Source organism: Perna viridis, chromosome 2 (assembly GCF_037379345.1).
Source record: "Perna viridis isolate PV_CMFRI_1.1 ecotype Kerala chromosome 2, ASM3737934v1, whole genome shotgun sequence".
NCBI lineage: Eukaryota > Metazoa > Mollusca > Bivalvia > Mytilida > Mytilidae > Perna > Perna viridis.
The window spans coordinates 54,643,657-54,668,285 of record NC_142446.1 but is presented as its reverse complement, the minus strand read 5'-3'; the positions used below and the strand labels follow the sequence as shown (position 1 = coordinate 54,668,285).

At 33.9% G+C, this 24,629-nt stretch overlaps 3 protein-coding genes across 5 annotated transcripts; all 3 read right to left on the bottom strand.

Moving 5' to 3' along the window:
* Positions 1-2,603: 2,603 nt before the first annotated feature.
* Positions 2,604-7,971, bottom strand: LOC148626081 (neo-calmodulin-like). The gene is made up of 5 exons (XM_088569709.1): positions 7,876-7,971; positions 6,919-6,949; positions 4,984-5,127; positions 3,575-3,820; positions 2,604-2,827 (listed from the first exon to the last, which is right to left on the bottom strand). Exons 1-5 carry the CDS (start codon positions 7,876-7,878, stop codon positions 2,799-2,801), a joined length of 453 nt encoding a protein of 150 aa, XP_088425835.1. The 5' UTR covers positions 7,879-7,971; the 3' UTR covers positions 2,604-2,798.
* A 136-nt stretch (positions 7,972-8,107) lies between these two features.
* On the bottom strand, positions 8,108-14,823 carry LOC148626080 (neo-calmodulin-like). The gene is made up of 5 exons (XM_088569708.1): positions 14,757-14,823; positions 11,977-12,010; positions 10,732-10,875; positions 10,014-10,256; positions 8,108-9,661 (listed from the first exon to the last, which is right to left on the bottom strand). Exons 1-5 carry the CDS (start codon positions 14,757-14,759, stop codon positions 9,606-9,608), a joined length of 480 nt encoding a protein of 159 aa, XP_088425834.1. The 5' UTR covers positions 14,760-14,823; the 3' UTR covers positions 8,108-9,605.
* Positions 14,824-16,920: 2,097 nt separating this feature from the next.
* Positions 16,921-24,629, bottom strand: LOC148626079 (calmodulin-like). 3 transcript variants are annotated; one of them, XM_088569706.1, is made up of 6 exons: positions 24,563-24,629; positions 23,187-23,276; positions 20,347-20,374; positions 19,573-19,716; positions 17,763-18,008; positions 16,921-17,103 (listed from the first exon to the last, which is right to left on the bottom strand). In XM_088569706.1, exons 2-6 carry the CDS (start codon positions 23,187-23,189, stop codon positions 17,078-17,080), a joined length of 447 nt encoding a protein of 148 aa, XP_088425832.1. In that variant the 5' UTR covers positions 23,190-23,276; positions 24,563-24,629; the 3' UTR covers positions 16,921-17,077. The 3 variants fall into 3 exon arrangements, with proteins under 3 accessions (XP_088425832.1, XP_088425831.1, XP_088425830.1); XM_088569705.1 differs by having other exon boundaries at positions 24,520-24,596; XM_088569704.1 differs by lacking the exon at positions 24,563-24,629 and adding an exon at positions 24,425-24,558.

Here is a 24,629-nt window from a genome sequence, read left to right as displayed (position 1 = left end):
ACTATGGATCACTAACGGACTTGACATACAAATGATGCAAAATAGCAACCCAGTAACACCAACCCCGGGATTCACAACTGTCTCCAAGACCGTCATTATCTGTAGAAGATCGTAGTGGAATCGTGGTAAAACAATGATTTTAGAGAGCTACATGAACGCTGAGGCCAACAAAATACGATCGCAAACCTGTCATTTGGGGGCTAAGTCAGATACTCTATAATATTTTACGCATATTGAAAATGGCGGAATACTTAGGCACCGACCATATTTTATCCTGGGGGTAGGGGGTTGGGTTAGGACTTGATGTCGGATAAGTTTTTTTTTTCACGTAAATGCAAAATTGTTAAGCAGTGGCTATTTGACCGGAACCGGATGAATAGCCTGTCGTTTATGGACAGGCAATTCATCCGGGGAATAAAAAAACAAACAAGTAGTATAATTAAGATATACGTATACAGCAACAAAAATACATCGCTGATACAATTTAGTTGTATCGTATTCATGTGAAGTACACGTACATTTACCAATATAATTGTGAGAATTATCTATATATGTGTGAGAAATATTTAGATAGTTGTGAGAAACATTTAGATGATTTTTGCAAAGTATCTAGATACATGTGAGAAGTATCTAGATACTTTTGAGAAGTATGTAGACAGTTGTGAGAATCATCTAGATGCTTTTGTGAAGTATCTAGATATTTCGCAAAACATGTAAATGCTTCTCACAACTATCTAGATATTTTTCACACATATAAAGATGATCCTCACAATTATACTGGTACATTTTACTTCACATGAATACAATACAATTAAATCCGCCCCTGAGTGTTCCTTATTTACATAGTATAATTTGCTATTTAATGATACTAATTTAAACCATACGAAGATATTATGCAGTCTGTGAATTACTTAATATCGTGGACGACTTCCATTCCCCAATTTCAATTCTCCTTTCCTTTCAATGGTTCCCAATTGTGTCAGAGCAAAACTGTTCAAAGTTATTCCCATTGCTTTGATACGGAAGTGTGGTTTATCAAAGATTCTTTCCAAAATCAAAGCAAAATTTAAAAAAAAAGGACCTGAAGTTTAAGATTGGAGACTGAGGAAGTTTTTAATGTTATTAACTACTTCGAAGAGTCTCTCATGGATGAAAGATTACTTCAACATTAAAAAAAATACATGAAAGTTGTTACTACTTTGGTTTTGCAAGTAGGATGGTTTTATAACTTGGTACCACAAGTTAGATACACGTTTTTATAATCAAAGTGCTGATAGCACTGCCGGTTTTTTGATTTTTGTGAAAATTGTAGCATGAACAAAATTTCAAAGATTATATAATGTAAATAAAATTGTGATCATAAATTGCATTTTAAATACTATTAAGAACTGTCATTTTTCTATAAACTGAAAGTCAGTCTATACTGCTGCTCAAACTTCACGCACATTTATATATTTTGTTCCGTTTTACCTCTTTCCCCAATTTTAAATCTATCAAAAAGTTAATGTGCATTTACGTTCAAAAGCTATATTAACATAATATTTATCCTATATAACAATATACTTATATAAAACCAAAATCAGCTTAAGAAAATAATTTCCTTAATACTAGATTTTCAAAAACTATATACTTTTATCAATTTGAATTTTCCCGCCAAATTTACTTGGTTAAAATCACTGCTTTTCACTTCATGTTTATAAATGGTACAATATTAATGATAGGATGGCTAATTTGACTTATTAATGTGTTAAAATGAACATATTTAACACATTTTATCCTTCCAGACACATTACTACAAGAAATTAATTCCCTAAATGTAAATTTATTACTAAATATCTTCAAGGCCAAAAGGAGTCCCTCAAATTTTGAGTTGATATGAAGACTAGATCTAAATTTTATTTGCATAAATAATAGAATATTACTGACCTGATAAATTGCAAGAAACATATTTACTTGTTATGAAAGAGGTATTGAATGGTTCGAAAGGAATTACATTTGGACTATGTTTTTGTGTTGTGTTCAGAAATAGTAGGGAAGTTCCAGTGATGGACCGGTGACATAAGGTATTTTGATCCTGAAGGATCAAAAACCAAAAAAAAAAGTTGCATATAAACTACCCAGTATACCAACGGGCTTCATAGAAGTCTTCAATATGAAAGTGAAAAATCAATAGACGGCGCATTTTAGAATAACAGAATTTAATGTGACTTTTCCCAGAACTAAAGATTACAAAAATACAAATAGCCATGGAGTAGATGGACGCTGATGGAAATGAGAAGGAGTGCGAAAGCAAGTACATGCTGTGAGTTTCAGACCGTACCTGTCAGTCATACGTGTTTTTGGATTGTATACGTCAATGTACTTCAGTGTATGTTGTTAACTGTCTGATCGACTAAGCGGGCAACAAATTGATAAGTATGTTTCGGACGGAAGGTAGTAAGCGTCACTATGCCACTGGACAAATTCGTTCGCGAACGGATTTTAAGCCAAAGTTCCACCACTTTGCTGCCCAACTATATATGAAAAAACCCAAAGGTTCAATAGAATAAACTTCATCAAAATACAAATGTATATTCACGAAACAAACGCAGATAACAACAGAATTCACCAGTCCATGATTCCATTTTATTCAAATCTATCATATCAAGATAATTTTATTGTTGACTAGAAACATACAAAAAAACACGAATTTACATCGAATGCTTGACAAAAATGTACATTATTTATACAATCCTGATCGAACTTCTCGTATAGAAACATGACTAGATGGCTTGTGTCTTTGCATCGTGAAGTACTGTCTATTTCGTTGTCATCATACGGACGAATTCTGAAAATAAGGAAAAATATACAAAGAAAGGTAACCACTTGAATGCGTGATCATTTTTATGATCCCATGAGGATTCACGCTACCTTAGTAATGGTTGACATTGCCGTCAGTTTCTATCATATGTGCCTTATAATGCTCATTTCAAAAGTAAAGGACCCGGCGAGAAATTAAAATGCTTTCATTTATTTCTATTATCGTTTGTAATGAAAGAACTTATGCAATACCATTTTTGCGTTGACAAAAATCATGAATTTCCACCGATACTCGCGGTAAGCGGCAAACACTCGGACTAACATAACCAACGTCCAATCAAGTATGTAGATGTACATACACTGTACAATAAAAAGCCTCGTGTTGATCTACCATGCAGCAACCCGGGCATTTTTCTGAATATTAACATAGTTAATGAGTGTACTTAATTTTGATATTTTTCACTTCGAATCACGTGTACAAGAGAAGCAATCGACCATTAAAATTAAGGTCACCTGATGAAAACACATCGTCGCTAGCCAAGGGTTACGGTCCTGGCGTCGGTTTCACAAAAAGTCGAAAGTGTGAAATTGATCGTAATTCATGACGTCACAATGCTATTTTAGTTTATGACGTCATTGCTTACGATCAATTTTACACTTAGGACTTTTTGTGAAACTGACACTAGTTTCCCTTCCTTCACAACCAAAAGAGGGACAGAGAAAAGGTAATCATAGAAGATAATGCTACATGTAATACAACTTTATTGATCTTTACCTTTGTAGTTAACTTGGCCGTCGCCATCAGTATCAGCTTCTTTTATCATATCATCTACTTCTTCATCTGTCAAACGTTCTCCTAAATTTGTCATCACATGCCTCAATTCGGAAGCACTAATAAAACCGTTCCCATCTTTATCAAAGACCCGAAATGCCTCTTTAAGCTCTTCCGATTCATCACCACTGTCTTTTACTTTTTTCGCCATCATAGTGAGGAATTCTGGGAAGTCGATTGTTCCATTTCCTATCAAAAGATAAACGAGAAGTTACAATAGCGCAATAGTCAGCCAACTCTTTACCCAACATTAAGCCCAGGAGAAAACATATGAACATTTACGATTGGTGGATAATAAAAAAGGTATTTTCACGAAAAACAATGTACAATAGTAAAGGACCGAAAATATCGAATTTGGAAGCCAGCAGCCCATATAATTATATGTAGTTTATAGGCATTTTAAAGCTAAGGGTGACTACCGAAAATTGATGTTTGAAAAAAGTATCCCCCTATTTGAGCCTCAATTTACGACAGAAACTCCCCGTGACATGGTAGTTTTATTTCAAAATTTTCCACCCGGATTCATTTGAAGTGGGGACCCCCATACGGAAATAGCAATATGAATAATTACGACATCGAGCTAAGAATATATTATTTGTTGTCATTGTTGTTACATGTACATGCATTTATTTGAATTCTTATTTTTAATTTTTTGGTTTGATAAGACAAAATTGGAAAAAAACGTCATTGTTCAACGTGTGATTAGTTAATAGTATGAGGTTTGATAAAAATTCTTCTACTTTGGTGCAGATGGATCGTTATGGTGTGTCCATCTGCACCATGAAAACCGATTTATTCAACGGTTCATAGTTTTCCTTTCCTCGTTTGTCTACCCCGGACTTGACTTTTATGAGCAACTCGGCGGGTGTTTCTAGAAAAGCAGAGGACGCTTACCCTACCGGTGCACCTGGTCCATGCTCCTAGTTTTTAGTGGAGTCAGAGTTGCACATTTGCTTTTGTTACTTTTTATGCATGATTTTAGTTACTGTATGTTCTTTGTTGTGTATGTCTGTTTTTCATGTCTGGTTTTTGTCCCTGGGTTGCATTCTTTTGATTATCGCTATAACCTTGGCTCCCTTGATTATTCTTTCTATGAGTACAGTAGTTTCAAGTTGTTTACATTGTTCGAATTCAAATGAGACACATGTATATTTATTTGTTTATATAATTGCATTTTACTCTAAGATTCATCAAATTATCCCTAATTATGTATTAAACGTGTGCAAATTAAGTTTTACTCGTGAATATCAGGGCTTCCGAAAGAGGAGTTCTACCCATGGACCCCTTTCCCCCATTGGACCCGCCACTGGATAAAAAAGTATACGTATTAGACATATATTTGGTTAACATACCGTCAACGTCAACTTCATTGATCATATCTGTAAGCTCAGCTTCAGTAGGATTATGACCCAGTGATCTCATGACAGTTCCAAGCTCCTTCGTCGTAATAGTACCATCTCCATCCTTGTCAAAAAGTTTGAACGCTTCACTAAACTCTGAAAAGGAGTAAAAGAAATTATATATACCGTTTCCCGAAAATGTTAATTCGATGTTTGTCCTGTCTTTTAATTTAGCTGTTCGTTTATCATTCCATCATAAAATTATTCTGTTAATTTCTTGACGACTTATAATAGTAATACAGATACGAGGCAACTACCACGATAAGCACCACCAGTAAAATCCGGACCCGGTCCGGTAGGGGAAGCTCACCAGTTACGATGTACAACCAAATAAAACGGACTTAGCACCATGGGGACTGTGAACAAACCGAATGGTCCAATCGATATATAAATGAATCATTGGGTCCATTGGACATGTGCCAATGATTTTATAAAGGTCCAGAGCCCAGCGGAAAATGTTAGTCTATTGGTCTAAGTACATAGTCGTGTATTTCACGTATATGAACCACCAAAAACCGACTAAGCACCACGGGGCATGTGAACAAAACGAATAGTCCAACCGATACAAAAATGGGCCAGTGTGTCCATTAAAGATGTGCCAGGGATTTTATGAGGGTCTTGAGCCCAGCGGACCATGTAAATACATATTCGTATATTTCACGCATATGAAACGCCAAAAATGGATTTAGCTCCATGGTCCCTGTGAATGAAGCGAATGGTCCAATCGATATATAAATGGACCAGTGGGTTCATTAGACATGTGCCAATGGTGCATTGCCTGGTTTTGGTGGTGCTAATAAATAGATGTTGTAACCAAGAAAACTGAATTTTATCATTTTCAAATAATGAACTCAGTGGGTCTAAGAATGAGTCGCATGGCCTGTGCAGAGGTCTAATATACCATTTGTGTCCAGGGTCGGAGAGGTCTAGACCATTTATGGGGGTCCCAGAGGCTATGGTGCTTTGTCCGTTTTTTTTATGGTGCTAATGAAGATATTGTTATGAAAGGAAAACTGAATTTGACCATTTTGAGATAATGAACTCATGGGGTCTTAGACTGAGTTGCATGGCCTGTGCAGTTGTTAAATAGACCATTTGAGTCCAGGGTCGGAGACGTCTGGGCCATAAATGGAGTCACAAAGGCTGTGGTGCTTTGCCCGTTTACGGTGGTGCTGACATTGATACCACGACAAAGAAAACTTGATTCTATCATTTTTTTAAATAATTATTATTAACTCACAGACTATGGTGCTTTGTCCGTTTTCGGTGGTGTTTGCTGTGACATGGAAAAATAATTTTACCATTTTTGAAAAATTGAAATCACTTTATGGACTTTCATAAATTTGTCATGTTTATATTTCATCGAACTATTTGGATACAAAAGAGCTGAGAAAAGCTCAAAGGCTTGCATATGGTGCATCGCTCTTTTTGGTGGTGCTATATAATGTCACCACATTTAAAATTATGTTAGCTTTCGTCAATAAAGAAAACGATTAAATCACACAGATATTGATTTTTCTGATAAGTTTTATTCAAAATTATGCGAAATAAAGACAAAATTCATTCAATGTTCCCTTGTAGACCCCTTGGTGCTTATCGTGGTTCTTACCGGTAAATCGGATCACTCTATTTTAACTCTATGTTTGTCTTGGCAAAAGGGAGATAATTCCAATCGATAGACAACACGCAAGAGCTATTATATCATATACGCAACACGATTAATCGATGGAAAATAAAGATAAAGATTCAGATATATATTGCTAATGGTTGTCGATTGACAACAATTCGTATACACTACATGTACGAAACAAATCCTCGGCAATGAAATACAATTTGCGCTATTGTTGCATCCAATATAACTTTACATTCCGTTACCCCAAAACTTACCGGCTACTTGACTTTCTGTTAAATCGTCAGCCTGCAATGTTTGAACCATAATTAATAGTTTTTTTTTGTAAATCTCACATTGAATATCCTATCTTTAAAATCAATTAATCTATTTCTATCATTGGGTATCGACCATTTTATCTTCAGACAGGGTGTGAGGGAATTTTATTTTCGTGCAATCGCAATTTTAATTATTATTTATGTTTAGGCAGCAGCCGAAATAAAAAAAAATATATATATATATTTGAAAATCTGCCTTGGCTTTGTGAAATACTATTAGATCATCATTTATTTAAAGGGATGAATAAAATATTTTTTTCTCCAAAATTTAGAACATTATTTTTTTTCTCAAAAAGATCCCCCCCGCTAATAAAATAGTCGGTGCAGAGTAGATTTCTTAGAATTCAAAGTACCTTTAAAGGGAACATTATTGGTATAAGAAACAGATCAAGAGATGGACACTTTGTTGTGTTTCGGGTATACATGTTAAAACATAAAACACTTCACGCATTGCAAATTGAGACTTCTTTATTTAATTGTACATATTATTGGGGTACGATAAGGGTTCTGGAGTATAAATAGAATCAAATAAAGCACTGCACAAACAATATGTCAGTCATTGATTTAACATAAACATTGAACTTTTCTTTAAAAATGGTTACATGTAACATTGGTCACTAAAACAATCTACAAATCCAATAAATTTTATATAAATTAATTTGAGATATTGTAATCTGATTGGTTAACATAATTCTGTTATATCTCAATGGATAAAAAATATTGACACGCCCTTATTCAGTTAAATTCAGAGCTACTTATCTCATGTTTAAAGACAAAAATATGTTTTAAGATTAATATATAAGAATTGGCTATGAAATTTTTTTCATCATAACCAATTCTTAAATACTGCAGTTAGCATACATTTTAGTTTGCAAAAAAAGAAGAAATTGAACTTACCATCTTGTGGTTGTGCTCTTAATGTATCAACTCTTGAAAACATATCTATAAATCGGAATAGCTTTTAGTTATGGAAAGTGAACATAAGGGTTTTCACAGACTAAAGTCTTACTTACCAAGTACAAAAATGTTCGACAAAACCTTTGTGTACCTCTTAAAACAAGCATTGTTTTGTGACCTGCATTGCGGCCTTTGACTTTCAACTGCATTGCGGCATATCACTAAGCTATGTTGGCAATGATCGCATCTATTTCATAAACACGTTTCTACTTACATATGAAGTAAAAATACAAAACCTTGAGTTTATATTTTGTTTATGTGTTATTTTGATGAGAATACGTCGCACTCATTCAATAAAAAAGCATTAATTATCACGTTAAGGACATAAAATAAATTCCTCCTGAAGGTTTGGGTCACCTATACCACTGTATGGGGACGTTTACCTGTGTGGACTTAGGTGCATCCGTACCAATTGGTAGGAGACAGACTCTCTGTCTAAGATAACTTATTTATTATTTAGTCAGTTATATTAATGCTAATAATTTGATGTAAGGCATATGCTTTCATGTGCCATGAAATTGATTGCTGGGTGCACCCGTACCATCGGTAAGAGACTGACTCTGTTTCTAATAATTTATTTATTATTTAGTCAGTATCATTCATGTTAATAATTTGATTTACATGTACGGCATATGGTTTCCTACCCAATAAAAATTGCCTACAATTACAACGTTTGCTTGTTAAAGAAAATAAATGGTAATAACAAAGTGATCGAATTAATTGGTAAAAACTTCAGGCTATTGTCAAAAGAAGGACGGACAATGAACAAATGGCAATATCAAGGCAAAAACCGAGAAGTCGGAAACAACCGAAATGGCCCCGACTCGGTACAAGCATTTATAGCGCGAAAAACCAACATTTGGTACAATTTCTGTATGCATTGCGTAAAACAATTAGCAAGGGTAGGTAAAGCTTCCAATAACTACACTGCTTGTGTGTTTAATAAGGTTTAGACAAAGCGATACCAATAGCGGAGAATAAAAGGGAGCCAAAGAAATCAACGGAAGTATAAACAGACATAAAATAAAAATCGACATTACGTACTATAAAAACAGTGTATGTATGCGAAACCAATATTTTACCTGTTTAGGTGTTATGACCCAGGCCATATTTCATATTCTGGAAACTTTGACTTTAATCTTGAAACAAAATGTAAATATGTCTTTCTTTGAAAAGTTGAACACAGAACAAAACGTCTGTGTATTTTCAGATTTTCTTCTCTGGTTACGAATAAGTTGAACGACGTTAAATGCATGATGCCCGAGGGATTTGGATTTATACATTTAATTGTATCGTGACCAACACTTTATGCCATATATTGCCTTTGAAAATCTATGCATACAGCGGAATTAAGGGCATTGTCTTTCATGCTTTGGTTTAAATTTTAATTTTAGGTTTGCAACAATAACAAGTAAGAATTTTTCTGTACATTATGAAATAATTTATCATAACACACACACACACACATTAACAATAAAGATAAATAATTTAAATTGCATATTAATATTGCTATTCAGAATTTTTCAAACACTTAAATGATCTGTCATGGCAAGACCTTTTGCTTTAAATAACATTGCAGTTTGCTCCCGCAACATGGCAATTGATTCCATAGCGAAGTATGTAATTTTCCACTTCGTTAAACTTTGGTTATTTAACGGAAGTTTGAATTTTTATTTCTGGCTATTAGAGTCATCAGGGTGTAGATCCGTCATCAACAAGACAAACTCTGAAAATGAAAAAAAAATAAGAAAAATAAAATAGATTTTGCATTTAACATCTTACATGTATGTATACGACCAAAAAACGTAACCCTAAAAATAAAATGACGTTAAAAAGTAAGAATGTAATTGTAATAATATCGTCAAAATGAACTACTCTGATATAATAGTATTCATTGTCGAATCCAAGGGGTGTCGGACCCTCTTTTTGTTAATAATTTTAGTTAAGTTCGTGCAAAATTTTAAAAAAATGAGAAAATAACAGCCTGGAACCTACGTTGTTCTAAGAACCTCTCTGGAAACCCACATTTTTGAAACCCCTAGATCCAACCCTAGAATGTAAATATAAAATGTACTTACCGTTATAACAAAGTGATCCGTTCTTGTCTATATCAACGTTTTTCATAAGTTCTGTTACTTCCTCTCTCGTTAGTGTTTCTCCAACTCTCGTAAGGGCTTCGGTTAATTCTTTGGCACAAATTCTACCGTCACCATTCTTATCAAATACTTTAAATGCTTCTTTTAGCGCTTTCTTAGTATCCGTTTTAAGCACCGTTTCCGCCATCATTTTCATGTATTCATCAAAACTGATAAGCCCATCCCCTATATAACAGAAGTTATATTACTTGAGTCCTTTCTTGTACAATTCTTGTACAAATATATGCTTAATATTATTGATTTTATGAAATACAATATTTCATATTTTTCACCTTATTCCATAAATGAATATGTTCTGTTTCATGGCGTTGCCGGAAATAGAATTTTTACTCATTCATGATGTCTACTTATTAGCATTTTGAAACTCGCTGAATCTACACTCCAGTAAGGATATTTATAAAAAAAAAAGGGGGAAAATAAGAAAAAAAAGAAACATTGCAAAGTTTTACTTTTTCTTTCCTTGTTCTGTGGGTGCTTATTTTATTATGGCGTTCATTTTTCATCTTTGCTTTATTGTGTTTTGTTTCATTGTTAGTATTTGTTCAACATTATAGATTTAACATCAATTTAACATGCGTGCTAACCTGACAATTACCAGAACTTCTAATATCAGTTGTAATACTGATTTCATAATACATACCATTCAAATCTATTGCGTCGACCATATCTTGGATTTCTTTTTCCGTCGGATTCTGTCCTTCCAACCTTAGAGCTATTCCCATTTCTTTGACGTCGATTTTACCATCGCCATTTTTGTCGAACCAATTAAATGTGGCAGTAATATCTGAAAAATGAAAAGCATACGTTTTAATCGTCAGTCTCTGTAAGACAATATTTTTCATATATGGTATATTGGAGGCACTGATAATGAACATTAAAAGGGCAGATAACTCTCTCAAAAATTTCTTTTTTTCCTAACATTTTATTGAAAAATTTAGCAGAGATCAAATAATGCTGTTCTCAGATAGAGAAAACATATATTGTCAGAGCAGTGGAGTATTGACATGAATGTTTCTGATTTTCCCCGTTTGCCTGATTCTTACAGAGACTTACAATTAGCAGACATTTATAAGTTTTCAGCACTATAAGATTCAACTTATAACAAAGAACGCAACCAAAATACAGTGAAACCTATTTAAGTGACCTTTCAAGGGAGAGTAAAATATTGGTCACACAGGTCGGGCGGTCTTCACATGCGATATGCAGGGAACTCGAAGTCATAGTCTTTTAAGAAATGTTATTGTTGAATACAGGTGGGCAGTAAAACATGTTTGGCTGTAGCATATCGTTTATCTTTGCTACTCGTAACAAGTGATGTGACAGGGTTTCCGCTCTTGGACATTGGTACATGGAACATTTTATGTGATGAAAGTCATATACTTTAGTACATCGATGCTTGTATCATATGCAAGTCTCATAATTATAATAACTACAGATGGTTGCCAACCGGTACTTCTCGGCCATTTCCGCTACACTAAAAATATTCTCGTATGCAGAAAAGATAATTTCTTATTGAATTAATTGCCAATTTCTTATTGAATTAATTGCCGGCATTGTAGTGTTACCCTGAACAATATCACTATAAACAAAGAAGAGTAACTCTAATAAGAAATTTGGAGCCACAAAAAAAGTATTGCAGAAAAACATTCAACATGTGTTTATTAAATAAAGCTGTTATTTTAGAATCGGATCGGACAAATTCCGGATCGATTCTTCCGCCTAGTGTATCCGAGTTTTTTCTCCTGTGTAACGAAATTGGCTGAGTAGTTCCGATTGTGATGGTTGTCTTGACTTTTCAGACTTATTTTTTAAGTTATGATTTCTGTTTGTTTATTTAGTTGTATCATATTTGAATGCTCAACAAGTATCCTAATCATATACTTACGTTCATGCTGATCTTCTGTCAATCCATATTTAGCCTAAAAGTAAATATCTTTGCTTTATTTGTAGATACATATGATACTGTTTTAAAGATATATTTGTGTTTTTTTAATATCTGAGTTTTCTGCAATTTTACATTAATTAGGATGGGTTAAAGAAGAATCAAACCCTTCACACTTTGGTGGGATATATGATATTCTTCTGCAAAGATTTTTCTTGAGTAAGGGACTTTCAGAAAGGATCTTTAATTCTACTAAACTAATTCATTTTGACAAAACTTTAAATTAAAAGCTCGGATATAAACAGTCGTTTAGTATTTATTGGTCAGTCATTGAGTCATTAAAAGTTAAAATGTTTCAAATGTATCGTTTTGCTATATGACAAAAGAGGTTCATACCAACCATGTTCTAAGTTAAAATGTTTCAAATTCATTATACTCGTATTGACTGACGTGCCTTAAAAGAGACTTATACACATGTACCAGTCATTTTTCGAAATTTCAAATTTTCCGTTTTTCCTGATTTACGGAAAAAATAATTCGTATACATGTATATTACAACCATTAACGTCCTCTAACGTTGCCGAAACTACGCAGACTTTTTGTATCGCGCTAGAACTCTAACAAATAAGCTTCTGGAACAGGGTTATGTTGCTACAAGATTGAAGTCATCACTACAGAAGTTTTATGGTCGTCATCATGAACTCGTGGATCTTAATGGTGTATCCATCTACACCATGAAAACTGATTTATTCAACGGGTCATACTTTTCCTTTCCTCGTTCGTCTACCCCGGACTTGGCTTTTTATGAGCAACTCGGCAGGTGTTTCTACAGTCGTTTGCCATGAATGAGTTCGCAAAATGGCGACATCATCAAAACTCACAGACCCCACCAACATTATTTTTGTCTTCCTTCCTTGTTAAATAGCGAAATACATCATGGATTTTTCCCTGCACTACTCTAAACTTATAATCGCCTCTCGGCAGGTACCCGAATTTTGGTTATTCCCCTCTGGTAAAGGGGACTTATCGTCTGCTTGGCAACATGGCTCGGCACGGAAAAGAAATGACAAAGGAGCAAAAAGAAATCATAATTGCCATGTCAAATGACGGAATTTCCAGTTATAAGATTGCTCACGCAACCAAACTGAATAGCAGAACAATTCAAAAATTTCTCAAGCAGTGGCGAGAAAGAGGAGACATCGAAAATTTACCTCGAAGTGGAGGACCTAGGAAGAAGACACCGAGGGACGACATGATTTTGTTTCAGTCAGTAAAGTCCTATCGTAGACAAACATTAAGAGATCTTACTGCTAGATTTAATGCTAGAACTGGATGTGATTTGTCAACCAGAACTGTTTGTAGACGATTTCTTCATGAGGGGCACAAACGCCGGATCTTTTTCAAGAAAACCATAATATATGTGATAAATCGTGAGAAACGGAGGCGCTTTTGCCGAGAAAAACTTCACTGGACAGTTCAAAATAATTGGTCTTCAATCATTTTTAGTGATGAAACAAAGATAATATTGGGAAAAAACAATAAAATTTATGTCTGGCGCAAATCTACCGTCCAGAATGTGTTGGTGTTCGTGGTGACTTGGAGACTAATTGCCGTGCATCAATGATGTTTTGGGGCTGTATAACGTACTATGGAGTGGGGACTCTTACACCTGTGCAAGGAAACATTTATAGCGAAAAGTATATATCTGTTCTTGATGAATTTTTGTGGCCTGTTGTTGCTCGGCACTTCTCAAATTGTCGATGGACTTTTCAAGAAGACAATGCACCTTGCCACGTCTCGTTGCGGTCAAATCAATGTAAACAAGGAAATGATATAAATACTTTACCATGGCCACCTCAAAGTCCAGATATCAATATTATTGAAAATGTGTGGAAGTGGTTTTAAGCTCGGGTTCAAAGAAGGGTAAATGAAATTTATAACGCTGCCGACATGGAAAGAGTGGTTCTTGATATTTGGATTCGTCTACCTTTGCACTACATTAGAAGCCTTTACGCAAGTTTGCCCAAGAGAGTACGGACTGTATTAAGTTCACATGGACATATAACAAAGTATGAATGTTTTCATGTAAGTACATTTAAGCTTTTATAATAGAAATATGCATGGTATTGTTGTGATTTTATTATCAAGACAGTTCGACGCGGCCATTTTGCGAACTCATTCATGGCAAACGACTGTAGAAAAGCAGAGGTCGCTTACCCTACCGGTGCACCTGGTCCATACTCCCAGTTTTTAGTGGAGTCCGAGTTGCTCATTTGCTTTTGTTACTTTGTATTTATGATTTTAGTTACTTTATGTTCTTTGTTGTGTATATCTGTTTTCCATGTCTGATTTTGCCCCTGGATTACATTCTTTTGATTACCGCTATAACCGTGGTTCCCTTGATTACTCTCTAACAGAAACACAGCATAATTATTTCATGAACACCCAGAAAATGGACGGCTAGAGCTGTAAATCATGTTTAAATCGAAAACATAAGAAGAGTTTATTTAACAATGAAAATATGCTATTGTTGACACACTTCCCAGGGGCGGATCCAGAGATTTTGAAAAGGGTAGGTCAAGATGTCTACAAGAAAAAAGGGTGGTACGAAGCTGTCATTTGCTATTTTTGTCCATATTTTGCACAAAATAAAAAAAAAAACCCAAAAAAAACTAAAGTTTCCAACAAAAAGGGGGTTTCCCGAAACCCTCCCTTCTTTACCTTTCAGAACTTAATAATATTTAACCAAAATAGAATTGAAACAAAAATATGAGATCACTTACCATTGTTAGAGCTCTCTGATATTTTGACAAAAGTCAATGTGTATTAGTGGTCTTTATAGTTTATATATAAATCAATGAAAAAGAATATGGGGTATTTAAATATACATGTGTTGATAACGTCGTTAACCAAAACTTTGACTGTTTGTTGTATTATGAAATCACTATGTAGTGTGAAGGCGGAGATTTACATGTACATGTATGTCTATTTGACATATTTCGTAATTTCTCTTAAATAGTTGAACATGTATCAAGATTCTGACACCCCAACACTTCCATGTTACTAATTACGAAAATTCGATTAAGGAATTTCTATAAATAGCAATGGACTTTTTGATGTCTTCCTATTAATAACGACAACACTGTTACACAGATAATAACATTGTTGAAAGCATAAGGCCCCGTTGAATAAAATGAACAATTTCATAATATTGAGACTCTGAATATAGTTATTAAGAATATTAAGTGTAAGTATTTGTAAGAATCAAGCAAAATGGGAAAAATAATAAACCTGCATGTCAAAAATCCACCAACCTGACAATATAATTTAACTCAAGGATGCTTTCTCTATTTGAAAAGACCTTTGTTTGATGTCAGCATCAATGGATTTGCTCATAATTTTTTAAATAGAATGTTAGAAAAATGAAGCTTTTGACAGAGTTATCTGCCCCCTGAAATATTCATTTTCAGTGCATTTCAATGAAATTATAACTCAATGCACCAACATGATAGAAGTGAAAGTAGTCAAAGTAAACTTTCAAAATGGTGATTTTTGGCATATTATGTTTCACCCACTGCCTGATTCTTAGAGAGACTCACACTTAAATGTGCTGTAAAGTGTTGTATATTTTCATTGTACAAATTAAATTGATGACGCAACAAAAAAAAGTCTTTTTGCCTAAAACAATCTTTTATGGAGTTTTCATGGTCGATGCACAAAGAAAATATGCGTTCTTCAAAATACTTCAATTCTGGAGTAATAAGGGAACTTTATTAACATTAAAAACAAAAAAGAAAACCAAAATTGTTTACAAACAAATTTACATGATTTATCTCAGAGAACCCAAACAAAGCGTCAAGATTAAGAAGACGTTTGTGGGATTTTATCTGTTACAGTAATATAACTAATGTTCACTAATGTACTTTAAGTAGCAGTCTTCATAAAATGATTCATGCATGCCATTTCCGATTGGCAAGAAGCAGGAACTGCTTACACTTCCGGGTCAGCTGTGTTCATCCCAGGTTTTGTGTGGGGTTTAAGCTGTTCTCCGTTTTCCTGTTTGTATTTTTAGTTTTTTCGTATTGTACAATTTGACATTCATCTGTTGTCCTCCTTGATATTCTTAATGCTGTTTTGACCTAAAAATTCTACTTGTTTGTATCACCTGTATCGGTACTAATTTTCCAAGTCCTTTTTAATGGAACATACTTAGATAGGCTTAACTTTCCACGCTTTAGAAAGTTATACTTAGTATGTCATGTTGGTAATTGAGTTAGATTAATGTAAAGCTGTGGAATAGTTTGAAATTTGGATAGATTTAAACTTAACTGGTTGGGCATCATGAATTAATCCAAATCAACAACGATGAAATACTTTATGACAATGTTCTTTTGTTTCATTTGTCCCTGGTTCCATCGAAATATCTTTTTTTAGTGCCCTAGTTCTAGTTCTTTTCTCTTTATTACCACCGTAAAATTCGAAGTCGACAATATTTTTCTTATAAACCTACCAAATACACTGATCTCCCTTTTGAAATTATTAATACAAACTTATCCATATATATATATATATATATATATATATATAGATATATATATATATATATATATATATATATATATATATATGATAACCTGCTTTTCCCTATATACAGTTTTCAATTTTTCCACTTTTGGTTTATACTTTTTTTGATAGGCCGTCCGACCGTCACGTCGACTACATTCCCCGGATCTCGTCACCGTCATATATAGACGTATTGCGAAATAATAACGTTCAAAGCAACAGAAACAGTAGTAGGATATGTCTTTAAGACCACCTGTCTTTTGTGACCACAATTTTTCTCTCCCTATGATAGTCACGTAAGATAGGTTTGACTGTAATTACTTACCGTCATTGACACATACGGTCGGGCAAAGGTAGAACTTTTATAATGGCTTCAAAACTGAGTAGTTTCCAACAATTTTAATGATTGTTTACAGAAATACTGTATAAATATATAAAAGAATTCCTATAACTGACACGTAATAAATATTTAAGTTTTTAGTTTTTTAGAGCAAAACATTTGCTCATTCTATAGTGTATCTATTATCCATTGCGTTGGTATTCATTTTGTCATCATGTCTACAAATTCTGAAAAATAAAGAAAAGAAGCAAACTTAACACAAGTTATGACACAGCTTTCTGCGCAAAGAGTATATTCACTTGTCTTGTCTCAAAGCTCACAGCCCTCCTATAAGTTAGCGGAGTGATCCATAATAAGTTAGGAAGCGGTTATAGGTCTGCGGAGGAGATTAGTTACGACACGTGCAATTGTTTTAAGGATTGCGATTTCCAAAACGTATCTGCCAAACTCTTTGCCAAACATAATGACTTTCGATTTCAATTTTTCTCTCTCTTTTTTTTTTTTGTAGTCTGTCTTTGTAAAGAATTGCAGTAGATACTATGCCTTTAACTATTCACTAAAACATTTTCCTTATGTAACATATTCTATATGTATAAACCCTTACTTCTTACAGATAAAATTGAGCTATGTTCTTTGTAAGTGTATAACCTCTATTCACTCCTAAAATGTTTCCTTACTTAAACGACCAGTAATTAGGAGCCGGAAGTATAAATTTACTGAACACTACTATCGTGACGTAATGAGTGTTTTTTGTCTAAAATTAAGACAGTAACGCCCACCAATGATAACGATAACGAAGGAAACCAAGCTAGTACAGTCCAAGAACAGCCAATAAGTCACTTGAATTAAGTTCACCCATTTAGAAGATGACTAACGACTGTGTTACCTTGATAGTTAACTTTTCCATCGGCATCTCTATCAGCAGCATTAATCATTTCCATCGCTTCATCATCCGACAATTTTTCTCCAAGATTTGTCATAGCTACTTTCAGTTCTGCGGGATTGATATATCCATCACCGTTTTTATCGAAAATTTTAAATGCTTCTCGAAGCTCCTCTTTTTGAGTTTCTGTACTTTTCATTTTATTTTTCATCATTTCTACAAATTCGTTGAATTCAACAAAGCCGCTTCCTGGATGAAAAAAAGAATCATCGTATTTAAATTAATCCAAAACATTATGAATGTCACAGAAGCATATCTTGCACCAACTGGTTTGACGTAGACATATTCAATTAGCCTCATTTCCAAGTGAATGAGTTATAGATGTTGGAGAATAATTTCCTTGAGTTTTAACAACCGTTCAATTAATTCAACTGTTTGTTGGAAGAAAAATTATAATAACGACAACAAAAGACTTCTCTCAATTGTACACCCGCGTGCGGGTCCTGATGTCAAAAGAATAGACCCGTAACAGCGCTAAACTTATCCAAGAAGACAACTGAAAAGTGCTGAGAACACTCGCCTAGGGCAAAGTCGCTTTGCCCACAGAGCAACTTGGTTGTGTGCATCAAGTGGTTGAATGGGGTAATCCTGGCATGCTACACGATGGAGAAGTCTGGCCATTATACGCAAACCATAGTGGTGCCACGTGTTGGGAAAGATGCCACCTTCCTCGCACGTTAAAGAACCCTGCTGTGGTATTCGATAGGAGTAGGAACCTTTGGGCTCCGCCACAGGAGGCTAAATTGCCAGACCCTACCCACCTCCCCTATTTCCAGTAAAAATTTGTCGACCCTATTATCCTTGTGTCCCATCCTATTTTTCATTTCCCCATTATTTCAGTTCCGTTTTATCATCCATTCCATGTTCATCGCCTGGATATTATTGCTGCTTGGACGTATTACACCAACAATTAATTAATCAATCAATCAATTGTTAACGACTGTGCTCAATAGATATACATTTTTTTCGTTTATACATGTGTTCAAATACCTCAGGTTCAAATACATTCAGACTGATACGAAGTGTTAAGGCAGGCTCTCTATTTATTTAGGGTTCGGTTTGGAAAGGTTTTACTGTAAAATATATATTGACTGCAGTATAGTGGGGATATATTATGAAATTTCTCAGTATGGTGGGGATTAAGGTGGTGGTAAATTAAAAAGAACAGAAGAAATACAATATCTTATAGATAGTAGAAAAAAGGAACAGATATGGTGAAACACAACAAATGTACCATCGTATAACTTTTATAGAAATAATAAATGCTTACAGAGATCACCAAAAGGTCTTCCATGATTGTAAATACGCCTTCAACTTAGTTCTAAGGCCACGGCAACAAAAATAATAAAATTCAGGGTAAAAGAACGACGGCACTCCTTTAAAGTATCAAACGACTAACTAACGACTAGGGAAGGAAGGAATATAATACCTAACGGCTAGGCAGGGAGAGGATACAATATCATACGACTATTGAAGGAGAGGGTACAATATCTAATGACCAGGGAAGGAGTTGATACAAGATCAAACAGCTATGGGTTGAGATGATGTAATATCTAACGACTAGGGTAGGAGAGGATACAATAATTAACGACTAGAGAAGAAGAGGATGCCATCTACCATAATTGTCTACAAGAAAACTTCCAGCCATGGTCGTTATAATCAAATGACTAAGTAAAAATTATAATGCAATGAAAGTTTTTATTTCGGAACCCTAAGACCAGGAAATGATATACTGTAACTATTTTTAACTTACCGTTTGTATCAATTTCCATTATCATTTCCGTTAAATCTTTCTGTGTAGGATTCTGACCTAAATTTCTCATCACGGTTCCTAACTCCTCTGTACTTATTTTTTCATCACCATTTTTGTCGAACATTTGGAAGGCTTCCTTAAACTCTATAAAAAGAAAACAGAGTGCATCATGGCATTGATATTAATTAGTTAAACTTCGAATTTGCTGATACAATCAATAAAAGGAAATTGACAACAGGAGGCCGCCATCTTTCTTCTTTTTTAATGCTTACATCTTGGAATACATGCTCTATTGTCTACACGGCTCTTCAAGGACCACATATAGATTATGATGGCATTGTTCGATTTTTAAATAAGTGAATTTGTTTTTTCCTGAATATGTGTGATTTACATTCAGTTTAACGTTTCTTTCTGTGTTTTTTTCTTAATTGGTGTATCACGTCTTTCCGCACAGCTATATGTTTACAGGAACATTGTACGATTTTATAAATTAAGTAGTAGTCTTTATAATAAGCATACAAATGCTGTAATATACGATACACTCCAAAAAGGCTACACATTTTTTATTTTTATTATTACGTTGTTTTATAGGTCTATACGATGAAATGTATAATTATTCATTCCAATCTGTCTACACATCACATTTTGCATGATTCTTATCTGTAGTGCTACTTTTAAAATAACTTCCTATACATATGTTTGAACATGCAACACGCAAGTGTTCTAATACAGGATGAAAATAATTATTATAAAACACGAGAAACATAACCATACCAGCAATCTGTTCTTCAGTCAGTTGTGTCTAAAAAAAAAGTTTTAGAAGATGTAGCAATACTCAAGTACACACAAAACAAATGTTTATATTTTTGTACGTTTTCAGTTATGTAGCTTTGTGCAACTTATTCCTCATCTAGTCTCATTTTGATATCCGTTGTTTACTACGAAATTACCTTAATTTGTTGTGCCATCGGTATAAAGACACAAAAAAGTGTGTAGTCTCTGTGCATACCCAATTTTCTTCTGCTAGGTAAATTCTTTTTTGTTTTGGACTCCAGGCCTTAGTATTTATTTATAGTGTATATAATACATGATCATCGACTACCCCGCAGACTGAAGAGTCTAGTGTCGAAGCCTTTAAGATCTTACTTTAAGGTGTGTTAACACTTGTTCAAGACCTTTAGAATATCGATAAATGTCTTTACTATTTTGTATTTATGTGATACGCTGTTGCATGCTGCGTTTCACCATATACGTTTTTTTTTCTACTGCTTCTTCGTCTTTTGAACACGACTTTTAGAAGTCCAAAAATTGTTTTTGTTTTGAAATCTGATACCAATACTTAATGAAACAACAGTATTAAATACTGTACAAAAAGTGTTCTTTTCAAGACTATATTTATTATTTTTAAGTACCAGGCTATGTAAAGTTCAGACACTCTCCATAATAAAGTGATTCGTGGTGAAGATTGTTTGTTTGTTTGTTTGTTGGGGTTTAACGTCCGAGCAGCAATATTTCAGCTATATTCAGACGATGAACATGAAATTGATGATAAAATGAACATGAAATGATGATGATATGAAAAAGGGATGGGACACAAGGACAATGAGGTCGACAAATTTTGATTGCCACTGGAAATAGGGAGAGGTGGGTAGGGTCGGGCAATTTAGCCTCCCGTGGCGGAGCCCTATGGTTCCTACTCCGGGAGAATACCACAGTAGGGTTCTTTAACGTGCGAGGAACGTGGCATCTTTCCCAACACGGTGCACCACTATGGTTTGCGGTCAGGTTTTCCGTATTATAGCCTGACCACCCCAGCATGTAACGCGCCAGGGGTACCCCATTCCACCACCTGGGGCACACATCCCAGTTGCTCTGTGGGCAGAGCGCCCTAGCCCCCGGCTAGGGTTCTGAGCACTATTTAGTCGCCTTTTACGACAAGCTTAGCGCTGCTGCAGGCCTATTCCTTTAACACCCGGACCTGCACGGGGCTCATTGTGAAGAAAAACCCATCGAACGAACGGTGCTTTTTCAATCTTTATATCCTATATTTTTACGTAATAGTTTTCCTTTCCATATTCAAATCTGCACTTTTTGAGAACATCAGACATTAATATCCCAATAAAATCAACCATATCGAACAAAATCAAGAACAATAACTCTTGAAAAGTGCTAATTGCTTGTACTGATTATATATTTTTTTCTCAAAAGAGCAACATACAAATGAAAACCAATACTGATTATGTGGTTTGAAACCGAATCTGAATGTGAAATAAAAGTAAAGTTGGTGGATTTTTGACATGCATATTAATGACCGAACGTTCAAAGCTAGAAGTAATTTGACTTGTTTTTATAGGTGCATTTGTATAGTTTCTTTCTTGCGTTTTTCTTGTAAAAATAGTAAATTATCTACATGTACTAGTTTTTTTTTTGGACAGACTATTAACTCCAACGAATTCAAAGTAAGGGGAAGGAGGTCTTCTTAGTTTTGATTAGTCGCATTAGATTTATAGTTCATTAAAGAAATTGAAAAGAAAAGCAACTTTTTTTATACATTAAAGTAAACAAAAAAAAAACTTACAATCACGAATGAAGATCACCACATGCATGTGTATTGGTACTCTAATTTAGGCCATGACCATTATGTCAAACAGTAAAAACGTAATTGCCCTTCCGGTCGAGACATTATCAATCAAACAAACAAACAAAGCATATCAGAAATTCGATGTACAAACAAAAACAGAATGTCGAGGACCGCTTTGATCAATTCGGCCATTTACATTTGAAAGAGGTTCACGGTTATAGTAATTACAACTGTAATTGATCTGCGTGTAAAGGTGTAGAATTCGTTTTTGTTGAATATAAACCATACTTATTATATTTCATGACATTTTTAGACGTCTAATGCATCATTACATGTTTCACATTCATAACATATATATATTATATGTCACATCTGTTTTCAGAACAAGTATAAAAATTATGAGTATTTATAAGGCTGTATAAAACTATGATGCTGCTGCTTTTGATGAAAAATTATGGAAAAGTGTGTGTGTGTGTGTGTGTGAAAAGGGGGAGGGTTGAACAAACCGAACCGATTTTATATTGATTGCATTGTTAGATTATGATAAGTGTTAAGTTTACAAAGAATACTTTTTTCTAATTTCAGTTTTATATGCAAGTTCCGCATGTTGGGATCGTCCCTGTTGCCTGTTTTCATATTTTTCAGTTTTCTAGTCATATTTAATATACATACATTTAATTAATTGTCAGCAAAAAATACAATATGACTCAAAGAAAATCAATGATACATTCGCTTAAGACAATCCAATTAGCAAGAAATACTAATGCATTAGAAAAAAGTTCCACACAACGCCTAAGATAATTCCAACGACCCCGTCTCTAATCCAAATATCTGAATTGTATGAATAATCTTGATTGACAAAGAAGCAAACATGTAACAAGATTATATTGACTAGCATGAAGTCTTGGATTGACCAGCTTGAAGTCAGAAGTCTTGGGAAATAATGATCAAAAATGTTACATATAGCCAGATAAAAAGGACTAAATTGGCAGATATACAAAATAAAATACACTGTAAAGAGAACAAAACTTACCATTTTGATATATGTACGTCTCTACTTCCTTAATGGTGAGCTATGGAAACGGCTTTTCCGGGTATAACACAAAAAACTTATTATGAAAGGCTGTAAATAGAAAGTGTGTAACCAGTACAAAGCCAGTTACTATATATACATTCATAGGAAATATTTCTTTATTTGCTGTTTAATAATGCATATGAACACAATTATCTGAGATGACTTATGCATTTAAAAATTACCCTCGAAGGCCTTAGCCTTGTACGATGTCTACTCCAATGATTTCAATTATTTAAACGCATAGAGAAATATACCGTATTATAGACAATAACAGTCAATAGATCGAATTTCAATAATACTTTAACAGTCGTAAACAATTATATGTGACTATGTTTACTTTTTAAAACATTTATGAAAAATCAATATAAATGGACGCAGTATATGGATAAAGTTTGTAATAAGAGTTAAACATATATTGTAGTCTTCTTTTTCCTCCACTTTGATGGATTTCTAATACTTTATAATATCACCGGTGTAGATTTATATTAGGTTTAAAGTTTGATAAGTGTCATGTTGAAGTTTACAACTTAAGTAGTTATCTTTGTAAGAATCATGCAAAATCTAGAAAAAATGCGATGCAACCCCAAAAAGATTACTTATTTTTATTTTTGTAATTAAGTTGTTTTATGGGTCTATACTATGAAATGTGTAATTATTCATTCAAATCTGCCTGCTCTTAGGAGATAATCAACATTGAAAATCCAGTAGATTCTATTGTATTTGAGTGTCATTTACTGAGTTATCTCCCTTAATTTTGAAATTTACAGTGCATTCTATATAAATTTTATCTCCTAAGAGCATAAGCTATATGAAAACCACATGTTAATTTCTGTTTACTATGACATTTGAAACAAAATATCAAAAATAAAAATATGCAGGCTTTTTACCCATGAATCACATTTTGCATGATCCTTAGCTGGAGTGCTACTTAAAGAAACATTGATGTACAAGCCTGTACATATTACAAAATGTCTACATTTTAAAAGAAGAAAAAAAGTATATTTTGTTTAAACTATCTCGATTTTTCACATCATGAAAATTATTTAATCAAACCATTTTCTTATTGATTTTATTACACAGCAGCGCTTAGACTTTCGATTTGATATATCTTTTTTTATAAATCAAATTCAATTTGACAAAACAAAACTATTATAATGTTTGACAAGTGAATGACTCAATCATTATTGTGACCTTACCTTATGAATTCAAAAAGGAAATCATATATCATTCAAAACTCTTGCAATGTTTGAATGCTATAGAGATCAATCCATACAAACAAGATTATACTCACATACACAATTTTATTTTAAATCTACACTGTAAAACCGACCTACCGATATTGTCGATATTATCTATTAACTTTGCATAGGACGAACAGCTTTGAAATTATTTAAATGTATG

Coding starts and splice junctions, on each gene's coding strand:
- LOC148626081 (XM_088569709.1), bottom strand. Junction 3,821..4,983: donor CAATGAAGTTGACGTTGACG/GTATGTTAACCA, acceptor ATCTTTTGATAG/GAAATGGAACAATCGACTTC. Junction 2,828..3,574: donor CGGCCAAGTTAACTACAAAG/GTAAAGATCAAT, acceptor CCTTATTTTCAG/AATTCGTCCGTATGATGACA.
- LOC148626080 (XM_088569708.1), bottom strand. Junction 10,876..11,976: donor GACAGAAGATCAGCATGAAC/GTAAGTATATGA, acceptor TTCATTTTTCAG/ATATTACTGCCACATTTAAT. Junction 10,257..10,731: donor CGACGCAATAGATTTGAATG/GTATGTATTATG, acceptor TCTGTTATATAG/GGGATGGGCTTATCAGTTTT.
- LOC148626079 (XM_088569706.1), bottom strand. Junction 19,717..20,346: donor GACTGAAGAACAGATTGCTG/GTATGGTTATGT, acceptor TTCTTTTTATAG/AGTTTAAGGAAGCCTTCCAA. Junction 17,104..17,762: donor TGGAAAAGTTAACTATCAAG/GTAACACAGTCG, acceptor TTTATTTTTCAG/AATTTGTAGACATGATGACA.